The sequence below is a fragment of the Loxodonta africana genome, chromosome 5 (genome assembly GCF_030014295.1).
Source record: "Loxodonta africana isolate mLoxAfr1 chromosome 5, mLoxAfr1.hap2, whole genome shotgun sequence".
Taxonomy (NCBI): domain Eukaryota; kingdom Metazoa; phylum Chordata; class Mammalia; order Proboscidea; family Elephantidae; genus Loxodonta; species Loxodonta africana.
Window position 1 is genome coordinate 14,759,275 of NC_087346.1, and position 19,280 is coordinate 14,778,554.

Sequence of the window (19,280 nt, forward strand, 5' to 3'; positions counted from 1 at the left end):
GTTATTTGTACAGTACCCTTTATTCAAGATTCAAGATATGTAAAATTCTATAAGTGTTTCTTTTATATAGTGTAAAAATAATATATATATATTTATATATAGTGTAAAAAAGTTTGTTTAAAATTTAGAGAATGTAGAAAGAATGTATATAAGTGCTTTTATAGTTCATTTGTAGCCTTATTCTTTGAACCGGATTTTTTCCACAGTCTTAAGTTTTTAAGTAATAGAATCTGTTATTCTGAGAATTTCACTAGTAAGTGGAAAGGGATTACTGAATCTTTGTTTTTATTCTTTCAAAGATTTTATCTGTTTTGATTTATTATGCTTTGTTCTCAGAATCTTATAACTTTTATAATTACTTTGAATTGTTGGGTCATTTATTTTTAGGTTTGTATTTCTGTAGCAATTGTCATTAGAAAATAGTTTTGAAGCAGTGTTTTCACAGAACTCAATTTAACCAGTATTTATTGAACACTGGGTATTTTAGTGATATGAAGCTAAGATAAAATTATCATCTCTTAGGAGCTTGAAGACTATTAAAATATAGAATAATAAAAATATAAATAAGAAGATAAGAGGAAGATTTTATGAATCTTAAGAAGATTAAAACCAAATATAGGTATTAAGGGAAAAAAAAAGATAATACGTAATTGGAGAAATGGGGAAAGCTTACTGAAGGATGTGGCATATTTGAAGTATATCTGATGGTATTAAAGAGTAGATGGGATTTCTAAAGAACTTGATTGGGGGTGACAGAGGGAATAGTGAGAGCATTTCAGATAGACTCATTCACATGATAAGAAACCAAAAGAAATGGGATGGAGTTGTATTTAGGGAATGAAAAGTATTTCAGTTTGTGGAACTTGTTTGGCACGTATGAGGGAAGTAGTGGAAAATAACATTAGAAAGGGTACGTTGTAACCACGTTAGTCCTTCACATTTTGGTTCAATGCTTGTAATATTAACCTTGGTTAGCAAATAGTTTTAACATAGAAAAAAATTAAAAATATAAGATGATGAGATTTATTATTAAGAACTTTCTATTTGTCAGGAATTATGCTTAACACTTTGTTTATATTATTATTCAAAATTTATGAACAATTTATGTATTCCAAACATACAGAAAAGTATAGAATATAATAAAACTAATGGAGGCAGGGCCAAGATGGCTGACTAGGTAGACGTTACCATGGATCCCTCTTGCAACAAAAACTTGGAAAAACAAGTGAATTGATCATATACATGACAATCTACGAACCCTGACCATCAAACACACAACTAAGGAGTTGACCTGAGTAACAGGGGAGTGAAAAGCCACTCCCTGAACCAGCGACCACTTCTGGAACCAGTGTCCCACGCCACAGCCTTGAGCCCTCACAGTTCCCTGGTGCCAGAGTGGTGGGGCTGATCGCGGTTTACTGAGATGGGGCAAGCACAGAACGCAGCCCTAACCCCTAACCCCCTGGAGTAACCTCGGTAGAGACTCAGCCAGCACAAGAGGCTGCAGACTGACACAGCTGACAAGAGAATGAGCAACCACGGAGAAGCAGCGACTGTTTTCGGAGCCTGAAGCCAGCATCCCAGTCAGAAAACCTTGGTGCCGGGCTTTGGACTAAGCGCAGAGGAGCTGAGCATGGCTTCCTGAGACAGCGCAAGCACAGGATGCAGCCCTAGCCCCCTGAAGTAACCTTGTCAGAAACCCAGCCAGCGCATGCAGCCTGCACAACGATGCAGCTGACAGGAGGAGAAATCACGGGGAAGAAACAACTGATGTTGGAGCCTGGAGTGCAGTGTCCCAGCCAGCAAACCTTGGCACTGGGCTTTGGGACTAGGAGCAGAGGAGCTCATCATGGCTTCCTGACACTGTGCAAACAGGGGATGCAGGCCTGACCCTGGGGGCGGGGGGTACAATCTCAACCGAGCCACTGCACACAGGCTACATGCCCCTCTGGAATCTCAGATAAACCAGTCATCACCAAGCAAGATAAGTAACTTTTTGTCTATATTGCCTTGCTGGGTGCTACTCTCTCCTATCTATCTGATCCCTCTCCTCCCTGCCCCAGGCAGCTTCATTAACATTGGAATTTCCTGGGCCAGGGAGTGAATTGCTCTGCCAGGTTTTCTTTTTTTTTTTTTTTTCCTAACCCATTCTCCTGGCCTAAGAGAAGCAGCAATTAACAACCCAGGGGGGAAAATCCTTCCCTGACTTCCCTAAACTGGAATAAAAATACACAACCAGCTCCAGCCAAGCATAGGAGATCCACAATCTTTGGCTTTCATCCCTATAGGGAAAAAGGTGGCTATTATAATGCAAAGGCAATTCTGTTAGAAATCTGACTGTAATTGTTTTAGCTGAGCAGTGGAAAGACAGGTTTTTAGATCTGTTACCTCTCTACCTATTAAACAGAGCCCTCACTGATCCACAGCAGGGAACTGAGGGCTGAACCTCCACCCAAACCACCTAGACATCTGCTAAAGGGGTCTGAGGATAGTGAAGCCTACCAATCTTTAGAGGTACAAGCATTGGGTGCCTAAAGTACAGCTGCAGAGCCCACCCACCAAAGTGCTCTAGGAATAGAGACACACCTACCTGACTGGCACATGGGGGAAGGCTGTTAGCATCCTGCCCTCCTCGGAGTGTGATCCCCTGCCACTACTAGAATCTGACGCATACAACTATCACCACTACTCCTTTAAGTTAATAGGTGACAGCCTACACCACACACTTGGTGACCCAAAATCAGGACACCTAAGCTGATTCTATTCAAGAATAGTGAATGGACTCTTAGGGTTATATGTCTGGTAACAGCTCAAACCAGCTGGTAATAGGACATAAGTGATTCAAAGGCTGCAACAGTCAAGACAGTGCAATCTAGTAGCCCATCTGGGTATATTGAAACAAAACAAGAAGACAAGACTCAGTGAGCAAATATAAAATAAATCATTACAATATCTTACACATGGCTCAGAGACAGCAGTCGATATCAGATCACATAAAGAAGCAGACTATAATTGCTTCTACAAATCCCCAAATTAAAGAATCAAAATCTTTCCCAAATGAAGATACAATCCTGGAATTTCCAGATGCAGAGTATAAAAAACTAATATACAGAATGCTTGAAGACATCAGGGATGACCTCAGAAATGAAATAAGGCAATCTACAGAAAAAGCCAAGGAACACACTGATAAAGCAGTTGAAGAAATCAAAAAGATTATTCAAGAACATAGTGGAAAAATTAATAAGCTGCAAGAATCAATAGAGACAGCATTCAGAAATCCAAAAGATTAACAGTAAAATTACAGAATTAGACAACTCAATAGGAAGTCAGAGGAGCAGAATTGAGCAATTGGAATGCAGAGCGGGGGAGATGGAGGATAAGGCAATTGACACCAATATAGTTGAAGAAAAATCAGATAAAAGAATTTAAAAAACTGAAGAAACCCTAAGAATCATGTGGGACTCTACCAATAAGAATAACTTGCATGTGATTGGAGTTCCAGAACAAGGAGGGATAACAGAAAGTACAGAGAGAAAAGTTGAAGATCTGTTGGCAGAAAACTTCCCTGACATCACGAAAGATGAAAGGATATCTATCCAAGATGCTCATCGAACCCCATACAAGGCTGATCCAAAAAGAAAATCACCAAGTCATATTATCATCAAACTTGCCAAAATCAAAGATAAAGAGAAAATTTTAAAAGCAGCCAGGGATAAAAGAAAAGTCACCTACAAAGGAGAATTGATAAGAATAAGTTCAGACTACTTGGCAGAAACCGTGCGGGCAAGAAGGCAATGGGATAACATACATAGAGCACTGAAGGAGAAAAACTGCCAGCCAAGAATCATATATCCAGCAAAACTGTCTCTCAAATATGAAGGTGAAATTAATATTTACAGATAAACACAAGCTTAGAGAATTTGCAAAAACCAAACCAAAGCTACAAGAATTACTAAAGGAAATTCTTTGGTCAGAAAATCAATAATATCAGATACCAACACAACACAAGGTCACAGAACAGAACATCCTGATATCAACTCAAATAGGGAAATCATAAAAATAAGATTAATTTAAAAAAGAAAAAATGCTCAAAACAGGGAGTCATTGCAGTCATTATGTAAAAGATTACAATAATCAAAAAAGAGGGACTAAATATAGGAGGCATAGATCTTCCATATGGAGAGGAAAACAAGGCAAAATAGGACAGTACAAGTTAGGTTTTTACTTAGAAAAATAGGGGTAAATACTAAGGTAACCACAAAGAGGTCTAACAATTCCATACATCAAAATAAAAACCAAGAAAAACATAACGACTCAGCAAAAATAAATTCAACTACTATGAAAATGAGGAACACACAATTTACAAAGAAAAACTTTTCAGCACAAAAAATATGTGGATAAATGAAATTGTCGACAACACACACAAAAAGGCATCAAAATGTCAGCACTAAACTCATACTTATCAATTATGCTGAATGTAAATGGACTAAATGCACCAATAAAGAGACAGAGAGTCTCAGACTGGATTAAAAAACACAATCCGTCTATATGCTGCCTACAAGAGACACGCCTTAGACTTAGAGACACAAACAAACTAAAACTCAAAGGATGGAAAAAATACATCAAGCAAACAACAATCAAAAAAAAGCAGGAGTGGCAATATTAATTTCTGACAGAACAGACTTTAAAGTTAAATCCACCACAAAGGGTAAAGAAGGACACTACATAATGATTAAAGGGACAATTTACCAGGAAGATATAACGATATTAAATATTTATGCACCCAATGACAGGGCTGTAAGATACATAAAACAAACTTTAACAGAATTGAAAAGTGAGATAGACACCTCCACAATCATACTAGGAGATTTCAACACACCACTTTCGGAGAAGAATAGGACTTCCAGTAAGAAGCTGAATAGAGATATGGAAGATCTTATTGCTACAATCAACCAACTTGACCTCGTGTACTTATATAGAACACTCCACCCAAAGGCTGCAAAGTATACTTTTTTTTTCTAGTACACATGGAACATTATCTAGAATAGATCACATATTAGGTCATAAAACAAACCTTTGCAGAATTCAAAACATTGAAACATTACAAAGCATCTTCTCAGACCATAAGGCCATAAAAGCAGAAATCCAGAACAGAAAATTCAGGGAAAAGAAAACAAATACTTGTAAACTGAACAGTACCCTGCTCAAAACAGACTAGGTTATAGAAGACATTCAGGAGGGAATAAAGAAATTCATAGGATGCAACAAGATTGAAAACACTTCCTATCAAAACCTCTGGGACACAGCGAAATCAGCGCTCGGAGGTCAATTTATATCGATAATTTTACACATACATAAAGAAGAAAGAGCCCAAATCAGAGACCTATCCCTACAACTTGAAGAAATAGAAAGCGAACAACAAAAGAATCCATCAGGCACCAGAAGAAAACAAATAATAAAAATGAGAGCAGAATTAAATGAATTAGAAAATAAAAAAACAATTGAAAGAATTAACAAAGGCAAAAGCTGGTTCTTTGAAAATATTAACAAAATTGATAAACCATTGGCAAGACTGACTCAGAAAACACAGGAAAGGAAACAAATAACCCGTACAAGAAACGAGATGGGCCATATCACAACAGACCCAACTGAAATTAAAAGAATCATTAGTTTACTATGAAAAATTGTACTCTCACATTTTGGAAACCTAGAAGAAATGGATGAATCCCGAAAACCACACTACCTACCTAAACTAACACAATCAGAAGTAGAACAACTAAATAGACCCATAACAAAAAAAGAGATTGAGAAAGTAATCAAAAAACTCCCAACCAAAAAAGCCCTGGCCCGGACGGCTTCATTGCAGAGTTCTACCAAACTTTCAGAGAAGAGTTAACATCACTACTACTAAAGGTATTTCAAAGCGTAGAAAAGAATGGAATACTCCCTAATTCATTCTATAAAGCCACCATATCCCTGATACCAAAACCATGTAAAGACACCACAAAAAAATTACAGACCTATATCCCTCATGAATATAGATGCAAAAATTCCTCAACAACTTATCAAAAAAATAATCCACCACGAACAAGTGGGATTTTTTTTATGCAAGGTTGGTTCAATAGTATAAAAACAATGTAATCCATCATATAAATAAAAGACAAAAACCACATGATCTTATCAATTGATGCAGAAAAGGCATTTGGCAAAGCCCAACACCCATTCATGATAAAAACTCTCAGCAAAATAGAATAGAAGGAAAATTCCTCAACATAATAAAGGGTATTTATACAAAAACACCAGCCAACATCATCCTAAATGGAGAGAGCCTGAAAACATTTCCCTTGAGAATGGGAGCCAGAGAAGGATGCCCTTTATCACAAATCTTATTCAACACCCCTGAAGTGTCTGTCATACTGTGGGGGCTTCTGTGTTGCTGCGATGCTGGAAGCTATGCCACCAGTATTCAGATACCAGCAGGGTCACCCATGGAGGACAGGTTTCAGCTGAGCTTCCAGACTAAGACAGACTAGGAAGAAGGACTCGGCAGTCTACTTCTGAAAAGCATTAGCCAGTGAAAACCTTAGGAATAGCAGTGGAACACTGTCTGATATAGTGCTGGAAGATGAGCCTCCCCAGATTGGAAGGCACTCAAAAGATGACTGGGGAAGAGCTGCCTCCTCAAAGTAGAGTTGATCTTAATGATGTGGGTGGAGTAAAGCTTTCGGGACTTTCATTTGCTGACGTGGAACAACTCAAAATGAGAAGAAACAGCTGCAAACATCCATTAATAACTGGAACCTGGAATGTACAACGTATGAATCCAGAAAAATTGGAAATCGACAAAAATGAAATGGAACGCATAAACGTCGATATCCTAGGCATTAGTGAGCTGAAAGGGACTGGTATTGGCCATTTTGAATTGAACGATCATGTAGTCTACTATGCTGGGAATGACAACTCGAAGAGGAATGGTGTTGCATTCATCGTCAAAAAAGAACGTTTCAAGATCTATCCTGAAGTATAACGCTGTCAGTGATAGGATAATCTGCATATGCCTATGAGGAAGACCAGTTAATACGACTATTACTCAAATTTACAAACCAATCACTAGGGCCAAAGATGAAGAAATAGAAGATTTTTATCACTTGCTGCAGTCTGAAATTGATCGAGCATGCAATCAAGATGCATTGATAATTACTGGTGATTGGAATGTGAAAATTGGATACAAAGAAGAAGGACCAGTAGTTGAAAAATATGGCCTTGGTGATAGAAACAATGCCGGAGATCGAATGATAGAGTTTTGCAAGACCAATGACTTCTTCATTGCAAATACCTTCTTTCACCAACATAAACAACATGGACCTTGCCAGATGGAACACACAGAAATCATATTGACTACATCTGTGGAAAGAGATGATGGAAAAGCTCAATATCATCAGTCAGAACAAGGTCAGGGGCCGACTGTGGAACAGACCATCAATTGATCATATGCAAGTTCAAGCTGAAAGTGAAGAAAATCAGAGCAAGTCCACGAGAGCCAAAATAAGACCTTGAGTATATCCCACTTGAATTTAGAGACCATCTCAAGAATAGATTTGATGCATTGAACACTAGTGACCGAAGACCAGACAAGTTGTGAAATGACATCAAGGACATCATCCATGAAGAAAGCAAGAGGTCACTGAAAAGACAGGAAAGAAAGAAAAGACCAAGATGGATGTCAGAGGAGACTCTGAAACTTGCTCTTGAGCGTCGAGCAGCTAAAGCAAAAGGAAGAATTGATGAAGTAAAAGAACTGAATAGAAGATTTTAAAGGGCCTCTCGAGAAGACAAAGTAAAGTATTATAATGACAGGTGCAAAGAGCTGGAGATGGAAAACCAAAAGGGAAGAACACGCTTGGTGTTTCTCAAGCTGAAAGAGCTGAAGAAAAAATTCAAGACTCGAGTTGCAATAGTGAAGGATTCCATAGGGAAAATATTAAACAACCCAGGAAGCATCAGAAGAAGATGGAAGGAATACACAGAGTCATTATACCAAAAAGAATTAGTCGATATTCAGCCATTTCAAGAGGTGGCATATGATCAGGAACCAACGCTACTGAAGGAAGAAGTCCAAGCTGCTCTGAAGTCACTGGCGAAAAACAAGGCTCCAGGAATTAATGGAACATCAATCGAGAAGTTTCAACAAACAGATGCAGAGCGAGAGGTGCTCACTTGTCTATGCCAAAAAATACGGAAGAAAGCTTCCTGGTCAACTGACTGGAAGAGATCCATATTTATGCCTATTCTCAAGAAAGGTGATCCAACTGAATGTGGAAATTATAGAACAATATCATTAATATCTTACACAAGCAAAATTTTGCTGAAGATCATTCAAAAACGCCTGCAGCAGTATATCGACAGGGAACTGCCAGAAATGTAGGCCGGTTTCAGAAGAGGACGTGGAACCCAGCCTATCATTGCTAATGTCAGATGGATCCTGGCTGAAAGCAGAGAATACCAGAAGGATGTTTACCTGTGTTTTATCGACTATGCAAAGGCATTCGACTTTGTGGATCATAACAAACTATGGATAACACTGCGAAGAATGGGAATTCCAGCACACTTAATTGTGCTCATGAGGAACCTTTACATAGATCAAGAGGCAGTTGTTCGGACAGAACAAGGAGATACTGGTCGGCTTAAAGTCAGGAAAGGTGTGCGTCAGGGTTGTATTCTTTCACCATACCCATTTAATCTGTATGCTGAACAAATAATACGAGAAGCTGGACTGTATGAAGAAGAGTGGAGCATCAAGATTGGAGGAAGACTCATTAACTACCGACATTATGCAGATGACACAACCTTGCCTGATGAAAGTGAAGAGGACTTGAAGCACTTGCTAATGAGATCAAAGACCACAGCCTTCAGTGTGGATTACACCTCAACATGAAGAAAACAAAAATTCTCACACCTGGACCAATGAGCAATGTCATGATAAACGGAGAAAAGACTGAAGTTGTCAAGGATGTCATTTTACTTCGACCCACAATCAACAGCCATGGAAGCAGCAGTCAAGAAATCAAAAGACGCATCGCATTGGGTAAATCTGCTGCAAAGGATCTCTTCAAAGTGTTGAAGAGCAAAGACGTCACCCTGAAGACTAAGGTGCGCCTGACCCACGCCGTGGTGTTTTCAGTCACATCATATGCGTGTGAAAGCTGAACAATGAATGAGGAAGACCGAAGAAGAGTTGACACCTTTGAATTGTGGTGTTGGTGAAGAATATTGAATATACCATGGTCTGCCCAAAGAACGAACAAATCTGTGTTGGAAGAAGTGTGGCCAGAATGCTCCTTAGAGGCAAGGATGGCGAGACTGTGTCTTATATACTTTGGACATGTTGTCAGCAGAGATCAGGCCCTGGAGAAGGACATCATGCTTGGCAGAGCACAGGGTTAGTGGAAAAGAGGAAGACCCTCAATGAGCTGGATTGACACAGTGGCTGCAACAATGAGCTCATACATAACGATTGTTAAGGATGGTTCAGAACCGGACAGTGTTTCGTTCTGTTGTGCATAGGGTTGCTATGAGTTGGAACCGACTCGACGGCACCTAACAACAACAACAACAACTTATTCAACATTGTGTTGGAGGTCCTAGCCAGAGCAATTATGCTAGACAAAGAAAGAAAGGGCACGCGGATTGGCAAGGAATAAGTAAAATTATCTGTATTTGCAGACGACGTGACCTTATACACAGAAAACCCTAAGGAATCCTCCAGAAAACTACTGAAACTAATAGAAGAGTTTGGCAGAGTCTCAGGTTATAAGATAAACATACAAAAATCACTTGGATTCCTCTACATCAACAAAAAGAACACCGAAGAGGAAATCACCAAATCAATACCATTCACAGTAGCCCCTAAGAAGAGAAAATACTTAGGAATAAATCTTACCAAAAATGTAAAAGACCTCTACAAAGAAACCTACAAAGTACTAGTGCAAGAAACTAAAAGAGACCTACATAAGTGGAAAAACATACCTTGCTCATGGATAGGAAGACTTAGAAACATAGTAAAAATGTCTATTCTACCAAAAGCCATCTACACATACAATGTACTTCCGATCCAAATTCCAATGACATTTTTTAATGTGATGGAGAAACAAATCACCAACTTCATATGGAAGGGAAAGAAGCCCCGGATAAGTAAAGCATTACTGAAAAAGAAGAACAAAGTGGGAGGCCTCACTCTACCTGATTTTAGAACCTATCATACAGCCACAGTAGTCAAAACAGCCTGGTACTGGTACAACAACAGACACGTAGACCAATGGAATGGAATTGAGAACCCAGATATAAATCCATCCACATATGAGCAGCTGATATTTGACAAAGGCCCAGTGTCAGTTAATTGGGAAAAAGATAGTCTTTTTAACAAATGGTGCTGGCATAACTGGATATCCGTTTGCAAAAAAATGAAACAGGACCCATACCTGACACCATGCACAAAAACTAACTCCAAGTGGATCAAAGACCTAAACATAAAGACTAAAACAATAAAGATCATGGAAGAAAAAATAGAGACAACCCTAGGAGCCCTAATACAAGGCAGAAACAGAATACAAAACATTATTAGAAATGACGAAGAGAAACCCGATAACTGGGAGCTCCTAAAAATCAAACACCTATGCTCATCCAAAGACTTCACCAAAAGAGTAAAAAGACCACCTACAGACTGGGAAAGAATTTTCAGCTATGACATCTCTGACCAACGCCTGATCTCTAAAATCTACATGATTCTGCTAAAACTCAACCACAAAAAGGCAAACAATCCAATTAAAAATTGGGCAAAGGATATGAACACGCACTTCACTAAAGAAGATATTCAGGCGGCTAACAGATACAGGAGGAAATGCTTTCGATCATTAGCCATTAGAGAAATGCAAATTAAAACTATGATGCGATTCCATCTCACTCCAACAAGGCTGGCATTAATCCAAAAAACACAAAATAATAAATGTTGGAGAGGCTGCGGAGAAATTGGAACGCTTATGCACTGCTGGTGGAAATGTAAAATGGTACAACCACTTTTGAAATCGATCTGGTGTTTCTTTAAAAAGCTAGAAATAGAACTACCATATGACCCAGAAATCCCACTCCTCGGAATATATCCTAGAGAAATAAGAGTCTTTACAGGAACAGATACATGCACGCTCATGTTTATTGTAGCACTTTTTACAATAGCAGAAAGCTGGAAGCAACCAAGGTGTCCGTCAACGGACGAATGGGTAAATAAATTATGGTATATTCACACAATGGAATACTACACATTGATAAAGAACAGTGATGAATGTGTGAAACATTTCATAACATGGAGGAATCTGGAAGGCATTATTCTGAGTGAAATTAGATGCAAAAGGACAAGTATTATATAAGACCACTATTTTGAGATCTTGAGAAAGAGTTTAAACTGAGAAGAACACATGCTTTTGTGGTTACAAGAGGAGGGATGGAGGTAGGGTGGTAGAGAGTTATTTACTGATTAAATAGTAGATAAGAACTACTTTAGGTGAAGGGAAGGACAACACTCAATACCGGGTAGGTCAGCACAACTGGACTGGACCAAAAGCAAAGAAGTTTACTGAATAAACTGAATGCTTTGAAGGTCAGCGGAGCAGGGGTGGGCCTTTGGGGACTATGGCTTCAGGGGACATCTAAGTCAATTGGCAAAATAAATTCTATTAAGAAAACATTCTGCATCCCACTTTGAAGTGTGGCGTCTGGGGTCTTAAATGCTAGCAAGCAGCCATCTAAGATGCATCAGTGAGTCTCAACCCACCTGGATCAAAGGAGAATGAAGAACACCAAGGTCACAAGGTAATTAATGAGCCCAAGAGACAGAAAGGGCTACATGAACTAGAGACTACATCATCCTGAGACCAGAAGAACTAGATGGTGCCCGGTACAACTGATGATGCCCTGACAGGAAACACAACAGAGAACCTCTGAGGGAGCAGGAGAGCAGTGGGATGCAGACCCCAAATTCTCATAAAAAGACCAGACTTAATGGACTAAGAGTAGAAGAATCCCAGCGGTCATGGTCCCCAAACCTTCTGTTGGCCCAGGACAGGAACCATTCCCGAAGACAACTCATCAGACATGGATTGGACTGGCCGAGGGGTTGGAGAGAGATGCTGATGAGGAGTGAGCTACTTGCATCAGGTGGACACTTGAGACTATGTTGGTGTCTCCTGTCTGGAGAAGAGATGGAAGGGTAGAGAGGGTTAGAAACTGACAAAACAGTCATGAAAGGAGAAACTGGAAGGAGGGAGCCGGCTGACTCATTAGGGGGAGAATAAGTGGGAGTATGTAGTAAGATGTATATAAGTTTATATGTGAGAGACTGACTTGATTAGTAAATTTTCACTTAAAGCACAATAAAAATTATTAAAAAAAAAAAAAAACAACTAATGCCTGCGTTCCCATCACCTAGTTGTGTCAGTTTTAACTTTTGGCCGTATTTGTTTCAGGTCGTTTTTTTTTTTTTTTTTTCCATTAAGAAATGAAACATTACTGGAACAGTTTAATCTCTTTGGGTACCTCTTTCCCCACCCATTTTGTCCCCAGTGGTGACCACTATCCTGAATTTGGTATTTTTCAGTACTTTATATGCATATGTAACTTTTTTTATATGCTTTAATATTTTTACTATTTATGATCATATCTGAAATCATTTTATTGTGACATTTTGCAAGTTTTTAAAGTATAGACCCAGTATCATACTGTGTGTGACCTTTTGTAAAATTTGCTTATTTTGTTCAACATTATTTTTAAGATTTTGATACATGTATCTCCAGTTTATGCAGTATAACTGTTGCCTACTACATTCTATTCTATTACTATAGTACAATTTTTTTTTTTATCATTTCTTTTGTTGAAGGGCATTTAGATTTTTTCTAATTTTTTTTTATTTTGGCATAATGCTTGAACCTTTTCTTGACCATTTCTCTACACATCTGAGAGTTTCTGTAGGATGTACACCTAGAATTTGTTAATAGTCTCAGATTTCCTCTTCCGTACTTTTCCTAATAATACCCGTTGTTTATTGAAACATGGAAAACTCTCAATATGTGGATTTTCATTTCTCTTGTTCATATTCACTGCAATAGAAAAGTTTCAACTTTTTATATTCAGGCAATCCCTGGGTTACAAACGTTTGACTTACGTACAACCAGTAGTTACAAAGCAAGCCCCACAAAGCCTATTATATTAAAAATTTGGGGTACATCAGTGGTTTGTAATAACAAGCTAGTGCTACTTTGCAACATGCATCAAAACATTAATATCACTGTATTGTTATGATAAAGATGTTTTAGTGTACCTGGAAGTACTTCTTTAATGTTTTTTTTTTACACAGAAAGATACACTGTATACTATATACTAAGACAAACATTTGACTAACTGACCTTAGATACAAACCGTACCTAACTGTTCCGTACCTAACTGATTCGACTTAAAGACAGATTTAGGAATGGAACTTGTTCATAATCTGAGGATTACCTGTACAGTCAGTTGTATCAGTGCTTTCCTATTATAAAAAAAATTTTTTTTTTTTTTATTATAGGTTGTACTATTGTGTCTTAAGCCTTTCACTGGCGACATTTAAATCTTCAGATAGTTTGGAATTTATTATTGTGTATTGCGTAGGAGAGGGTTTTTTTTTTTTTTTTTTTTCCTATACCGTGGTACCAGCAGTATTGGGTAGTCCATGCTTTCCCCACTGGCTTATCGTATACCAGGTTTCCATGTATGCATAGGTACTCTATTCTTGTGCCTGTACGTACATGGAAACCTGGCATATGATAAGTCAGTTTTGTCTGCGTCTGCACCAATACAACAATGTCTTAATCACTATAACTAGAAAACAAATTGTCATGAAATTGTTAGTTTTAAAGTTAGAATTTATATTTGAAATATTTTGGAATCCTGTGAGTCAAGCCTAAATTCAGTATTCTCCTGCAAGATGTTAGTACTTTGGGCCTTTTTTTTTTTCCCCTCACTTTCTGTGAGATACTCTCACACCATCATCTAAATTAGAGGTTAGAAAACTATAGCCCAGGGCTAAATCCAGCCTGCCATCTGTTATGGTAAATAAATATTTATTGGAACACAGCCACGTTCATTTGTTGATAGGTTGTCTATGGCTGCTTTCGTGCTACAGCAACAGAATTGAATAGCTGTGACAGAGACCATAGACCATGATGCTGCAAAGTTTAAACTATTTACTCTCTGGTCCCTTACAGAAAAAGTTTATGAACTCCTATACTAATTCTGGAAACCCTGGTGCCTTAGTGGTTAAGCACTACGGCTGCTAACCAAAAGGTCAGCAGTTTGAATCCACCAGGCACTCCTTGGAAACTATGGGGCAGTTCTTGTTCTACTCTGACCTATAGGGTCACTATGAGTTGGAATCGCCTCGATGGCAATGGGTTTGGTTTTGGTTTTTTATATTAATTCTTGTGTATTGTGAACAATAATTATTTTAAATGTGAATGAACTAAAAATTCCAAATATTTAGCATACACACACACACAAATCCAGTTATGTGAACAACAACAACAAAAAAAACAAATTGAAAGTGAAAAGACGAGAAAAAAGCTACACCATGCAAATATTAACTGAAAGTAAACAGATACACCTTTAGCAATAGCAGACTAAATAGACTTTAGGTAAGAAATATTGCTAGAGATAAAGAGGGACATTTTATAATGGTGAAGGAGTTAATTCATAATTAAGTCAACAATTCTAAATCCCTATATGTAGCTCCAAAGTATATAAAAGAAAAATTGACAAAACTAAAAGGAAAAGAGGCAAGTATACTGAGGAACCCTGGTGGCTCAATGGTTAGGAGCTACAGCTGCTAAACAAAAGATCAGCATTTCGAATGCACCAGCCACTCCTTGGAAACTCTAATGGGGCGGTTCTACTCCATCCTATAGAGTTCCTATGAGTTGGAATTGATTCGACTGCAATGGGTTTGGTTTGTTTTTTTATACTATCTGAAGGGAAAATTTAAAACATCTTTTTCAATAGCTGCAATAAGCAAACAAAAATGAATAACAATATGTTGTTGTTAGGTGCCACTGAGTTGATTCTGACTCCTAGTGACCCCATGTGACAGAGTAGAACTTCCCCATAGGATTTTCTAGGCTATAATCTTTACTGAAGCGATCGTCAGGCCTTTGTCCTGCAGAGCTACCAGGTGGGTTCGAACTGCCAACCTTTCGATTATTAGCCAAGCTCTTAACCTTTTGCGCCACCAGGACTCCTTAATAACAATATAGAAGATCTAAACAACACATTGACAGAAAACTCACGTCGACAAACCAAACAAAAAAAAACCAAACCCAGTGCTGTTGAGTCGATTCTGACTCATAGCGACCCTATAGGACAGAGTGTAACTGCCCCATAGTTTCCAAGGAGCGCTTGGAGGATTTGAACTGCTGACCCTTTGGTTAGCAGCCATAGCACTTAACCACTACGCCACCAGGGTTTCCCACATTGACAGAAAACTCAAATAACGGAAAACACCATACTCAACAAAAAATAGAATACAGGATGTTTTCCAGTATACCTGCAACAGTTACCAAAATTGACCATAAGCTAGGACATAAAGCACGCCTCAACATATTTCAAAGAATTCATTCAGAGTTTGTTGTCTGATCACAGTGGAAATCAGCAACAAAAAGATAACTGAAAATATCCTCTATGGCGTTAAAATTAAGAAATACACTTCTAATAGCTTACTGGTCAAAGAAAAAATTATAAATAAAATTTGAAAATATTTTGTACTTATGATAATGAAAATTTGACATATCAAAACTTGTAGGATATACTTCACCTCCCTCGAAGATGGTGTAGATGTACTTTTCCCTGTTCCTCTCACTAATTACAACTAAAAGCTCTGGACATTATGTATAAAACAAAAATAAGACTGGAGGGAAGAGCAAAGAAGGCAGACAGGCTAGGGATGAAAACCAACACGGTAGTAATTTGCCTGGGTCCTCTTTTTGCCTGATACATCCCAGACTTGGAACTGAAGAAGCCAGCAACCTGGAAATGCCAAATGGGTGCAGAGATAAAAATGCTCAACAAAAGTCTGCTGTCTCTGCCAAAGGACCGGGAAAGGGGTAGCCTGTCAAGACAGAAACTGACTCAAGATACCTCATAATCAGACTTCTAAAAATAAAGAAAAAAAATCAAAAACAGAAAGAAACAATATATCTTACCTATTTTTTTTTTTTAATTAAAAATAAACAATTCCAGTGGTGGAGGATTTCTCATCAGAAACTGTGGAGGCCAGAGGGAAGTGCCATAGTAATTTTCAAGTGCTGAAAAACAATCTGTCAACCCAGAATCAGCAAAAAATATTCTTCGGAGCAGAAGGGGAAATCAAGACATTTTCAAATAAAGGAAAACTAAGAGAATTTGTTACCAATAGACTTATCCTAAAGGAATGGCTGAAGGAAATTCTCTAAACAGAAAAAAGTAAAAGAAAGAACCATAGATTATCGGAAGGAAAAAAAACATGTAAACAAAAACATGAGTAGATATGGTAGACACTCCATTTGCTGTGGTGTTTTATAAACTGTGTTTGGCGGTTGAAGCAAAAATTAATACTCTGAAATGGTTCTAAATATATGAATGGGAAATATTTAGGAAAATTATATATAAACCAAAAAAAAAAACAAACCCACTGCCGTCACGTTCATTCCGACTTATAGCGACCCTATAGGACAGAGTAGAACTGCCCCACAGAGTTTCTAAGGAGCAGCTGGCAGATTCAAACTGCAGATGTTTTGGTTAGCAGCCGTAGCTCTTAACCACTATGCCGCAAGGGTTTCCAAAATTATAAATAGAGGAAGGTAAAAAGGGACATGAAAAGAGTTAAAGTTTCTATACTTCACTCCAACTTAAAACCGAGACACTAGTAGACTGATAAGTTATATATATGTAATGTGATATCTGGAGCAATCATCAAATAAACTGTAAAAGTAATGCCCTCAAAAAAACCCTATACATAAAATGAATTCAAAAAAGTGTTCACAATAGTGAATAGGAGGGTTTTATCATTTTCTAATTATTACTGGTGTTTGGGAAAGCTATTGATTTTTTATGTTGATCTATCTGGTAACAAAGTATGCTTTTATTAGTTGGTAGATTATATGGGACTTTCTAGGTAAGTGCTCAGATTGTCTGTAAATAATAATAGTGTTGTCTCTTCAACTTTTAAATTTCAGACCCATCCTCCCTTCAATATATTGCGTTGATTAGAATAAGTATAATGTTGAATTATATCAGTTATGGTGAGAAGCCTGGTATTGTTACTGAATTTGATACAGTGTTTACAGTGGTTCACCATGAAGAATGGTAAATCAATGTGGGTTTCTGGTAGATATTCTTTATCAAGCTAAGAAAAACTCCTCCTAGTTCTATTTGCCAAGAGTTTTTATTACGTATGAGTGTTAAAACTTACCAAATGTATTTTCAGCATTATTTGAAATGATTTCCTTCTCTTCCTCTCATTTTGAATTACATTAGTAGGTTTTCTAAGGTTATAAAATTTTTGTATGTAATTTTAAACCACAGCCAGTTTTTGGCTAGAATGATGTGAGAAGACATTTCTTAAGATGCAGTATTCTCTGTTATAGGAAGCTGTCTTCAAAGAAGATGGAGATGACATTTTAGGAAACTCAGTAGTTGACCAAAGGTAAGAGTGGGGTAACAGAAAAATATTTTTTTCTTAATTATACTTAATTATTGTTAAAATAATTCCTTTAGAATTAGGAATTTTATTTTATAACATGCTATAATTAGGTTTTTTTTATATATAATTAGGTTTAAATGATCTGCCATTGAATTGACAAGGAAAAAGCAAATATTATGAAGTCTTAATAACGGCTTTCAATTTGCAGTGTGTTTCACGTGTTATACATTTATTTAACTCAATGAGACAATATGCCATATTTTTAATTCTGTATTTTTTTTCTTTTGTAGCTTTTTAGCTCCTCTTATTACTGAGTATGATAAGCATCTGGAAGAGCTAAATGAGCAGCTGAAATATTATCAGGTATGAAATCATGGTTGTGAAGCTTTATGTAATATTATAAGAGAAGAAAAAGTAAAATAGACCCCCTTTCTTTTTAAAAACTTTGATAAGGAAGAAAATATTTAACTATAATCAATTCTTGGCTCTCTGTAAGTGTGTGCATGTGTGTATTTGTTTTAGTTGAATTCTCTAGAGTAACAAAACCAGTGAGAGACATACACACACGCACACACGTACACACACCATATAAATACATGTAGAAAGATTTACTTCAAGGGAATGGCTCACGCAATCATGGAGGCTGACAAGTCTGAAATCTGTAGGTCAGTCGGCAGGTGGAGAGGTCAGCTGGCAAAGTCCCCAGGGGAGCAGACAAATCCCAAATCTGCAGATGAGGCTGCAGGCTGGAAACTTCTACAGGCTTATGTTCCAAGTTCTGGAGGTAAGGCAATGAGAAGAATGCAGACTTAAGAGACAGAGAGAGAGAGAGAGAATGCATGCTATGTTAGAATACCCGTTTATATTCTGGAGGTAGACTACATCCCCAAGGAAAGCCTCCTTTCAGCTGATTGGTTGATTGTATGAGATCACACCATGGAAAATGAATGTGTTATGTTAGGTTATATTAGGTTGCAGAATAACAGCCAGTCCAGTTTCTGGCCAAACCACTGAGAATCATAGCATAGCCAAGTTCACACATAAAACTAACCATCACTGTGTGTGTGTGTGTGTGAATTCCTGTCTTTTGGTAATCCTTAGAAGGATCTCTTAATCTCATTGTTGTTTGTTTATACCCCACCCCCGGAAAGATCTATAACCATCTCACATCCTTTTAGGCCTTTCTGCTATTCTACCTTCATTTCCCATTGTTTGCAGAATATTTTTTTTTTCCCTATTTTGAATGTTAAGTCTGTCAGATTTTAGATAGTATTGGTCTACTTGTAATACGGACAGTCCCTGACTTACGACGGGGTTCCCATTTCAGCAACTCTGTTACAAGTCAGTTTTCACATAAGTGTAATACCTATTTTTTTTTTTTTTTTAGTTTTCATTATTATTGCCTTTCATTATCAATATCTTTATAAATCCAGTCTTTGTTTGCCTTTGGGGGTTGGAAACATTGCATACAAATTTACAGATAATGATAACATCAGCAAATTACATGATGCAACGTTGTATGTAGTAC

The 19,280-nt window shown here is 37.6% G+C and overlaps 1 protein-coding gene across 3 annotated transcripts in view; it reads left to right on the forward strand.

Annotated features, from left to right (window-relative positions):
- SCLT1 (sodium channel and clathrin linker 1) overlaps positions 1-19,280 on the forward strand; it is a 224,926-nt gene that overhangs the window by 27,333 nt on the left and 178,313 nt on the right. For all 3 annotated transcript variants that reach the window (XR_010322005.1, XM_010590552.3, XM_064285323.1), the window contains exons 3-4: positions 17,697-17,755; positions 18,043-18,115. Coding sequence is in view for 2 of the 3 variants with exons in the window: in XM_010590552.3 (XP_010588854.1) it covers positions 17,697-17,755; positions 18,043-18,115 (132 nt within the window). In the remaining variant the exon portion in view is untranslated. The remainder of the gene's footprint in view (positions 1-17,696; positions 17,756-18,042; positions 18,116-19,280) is intronic.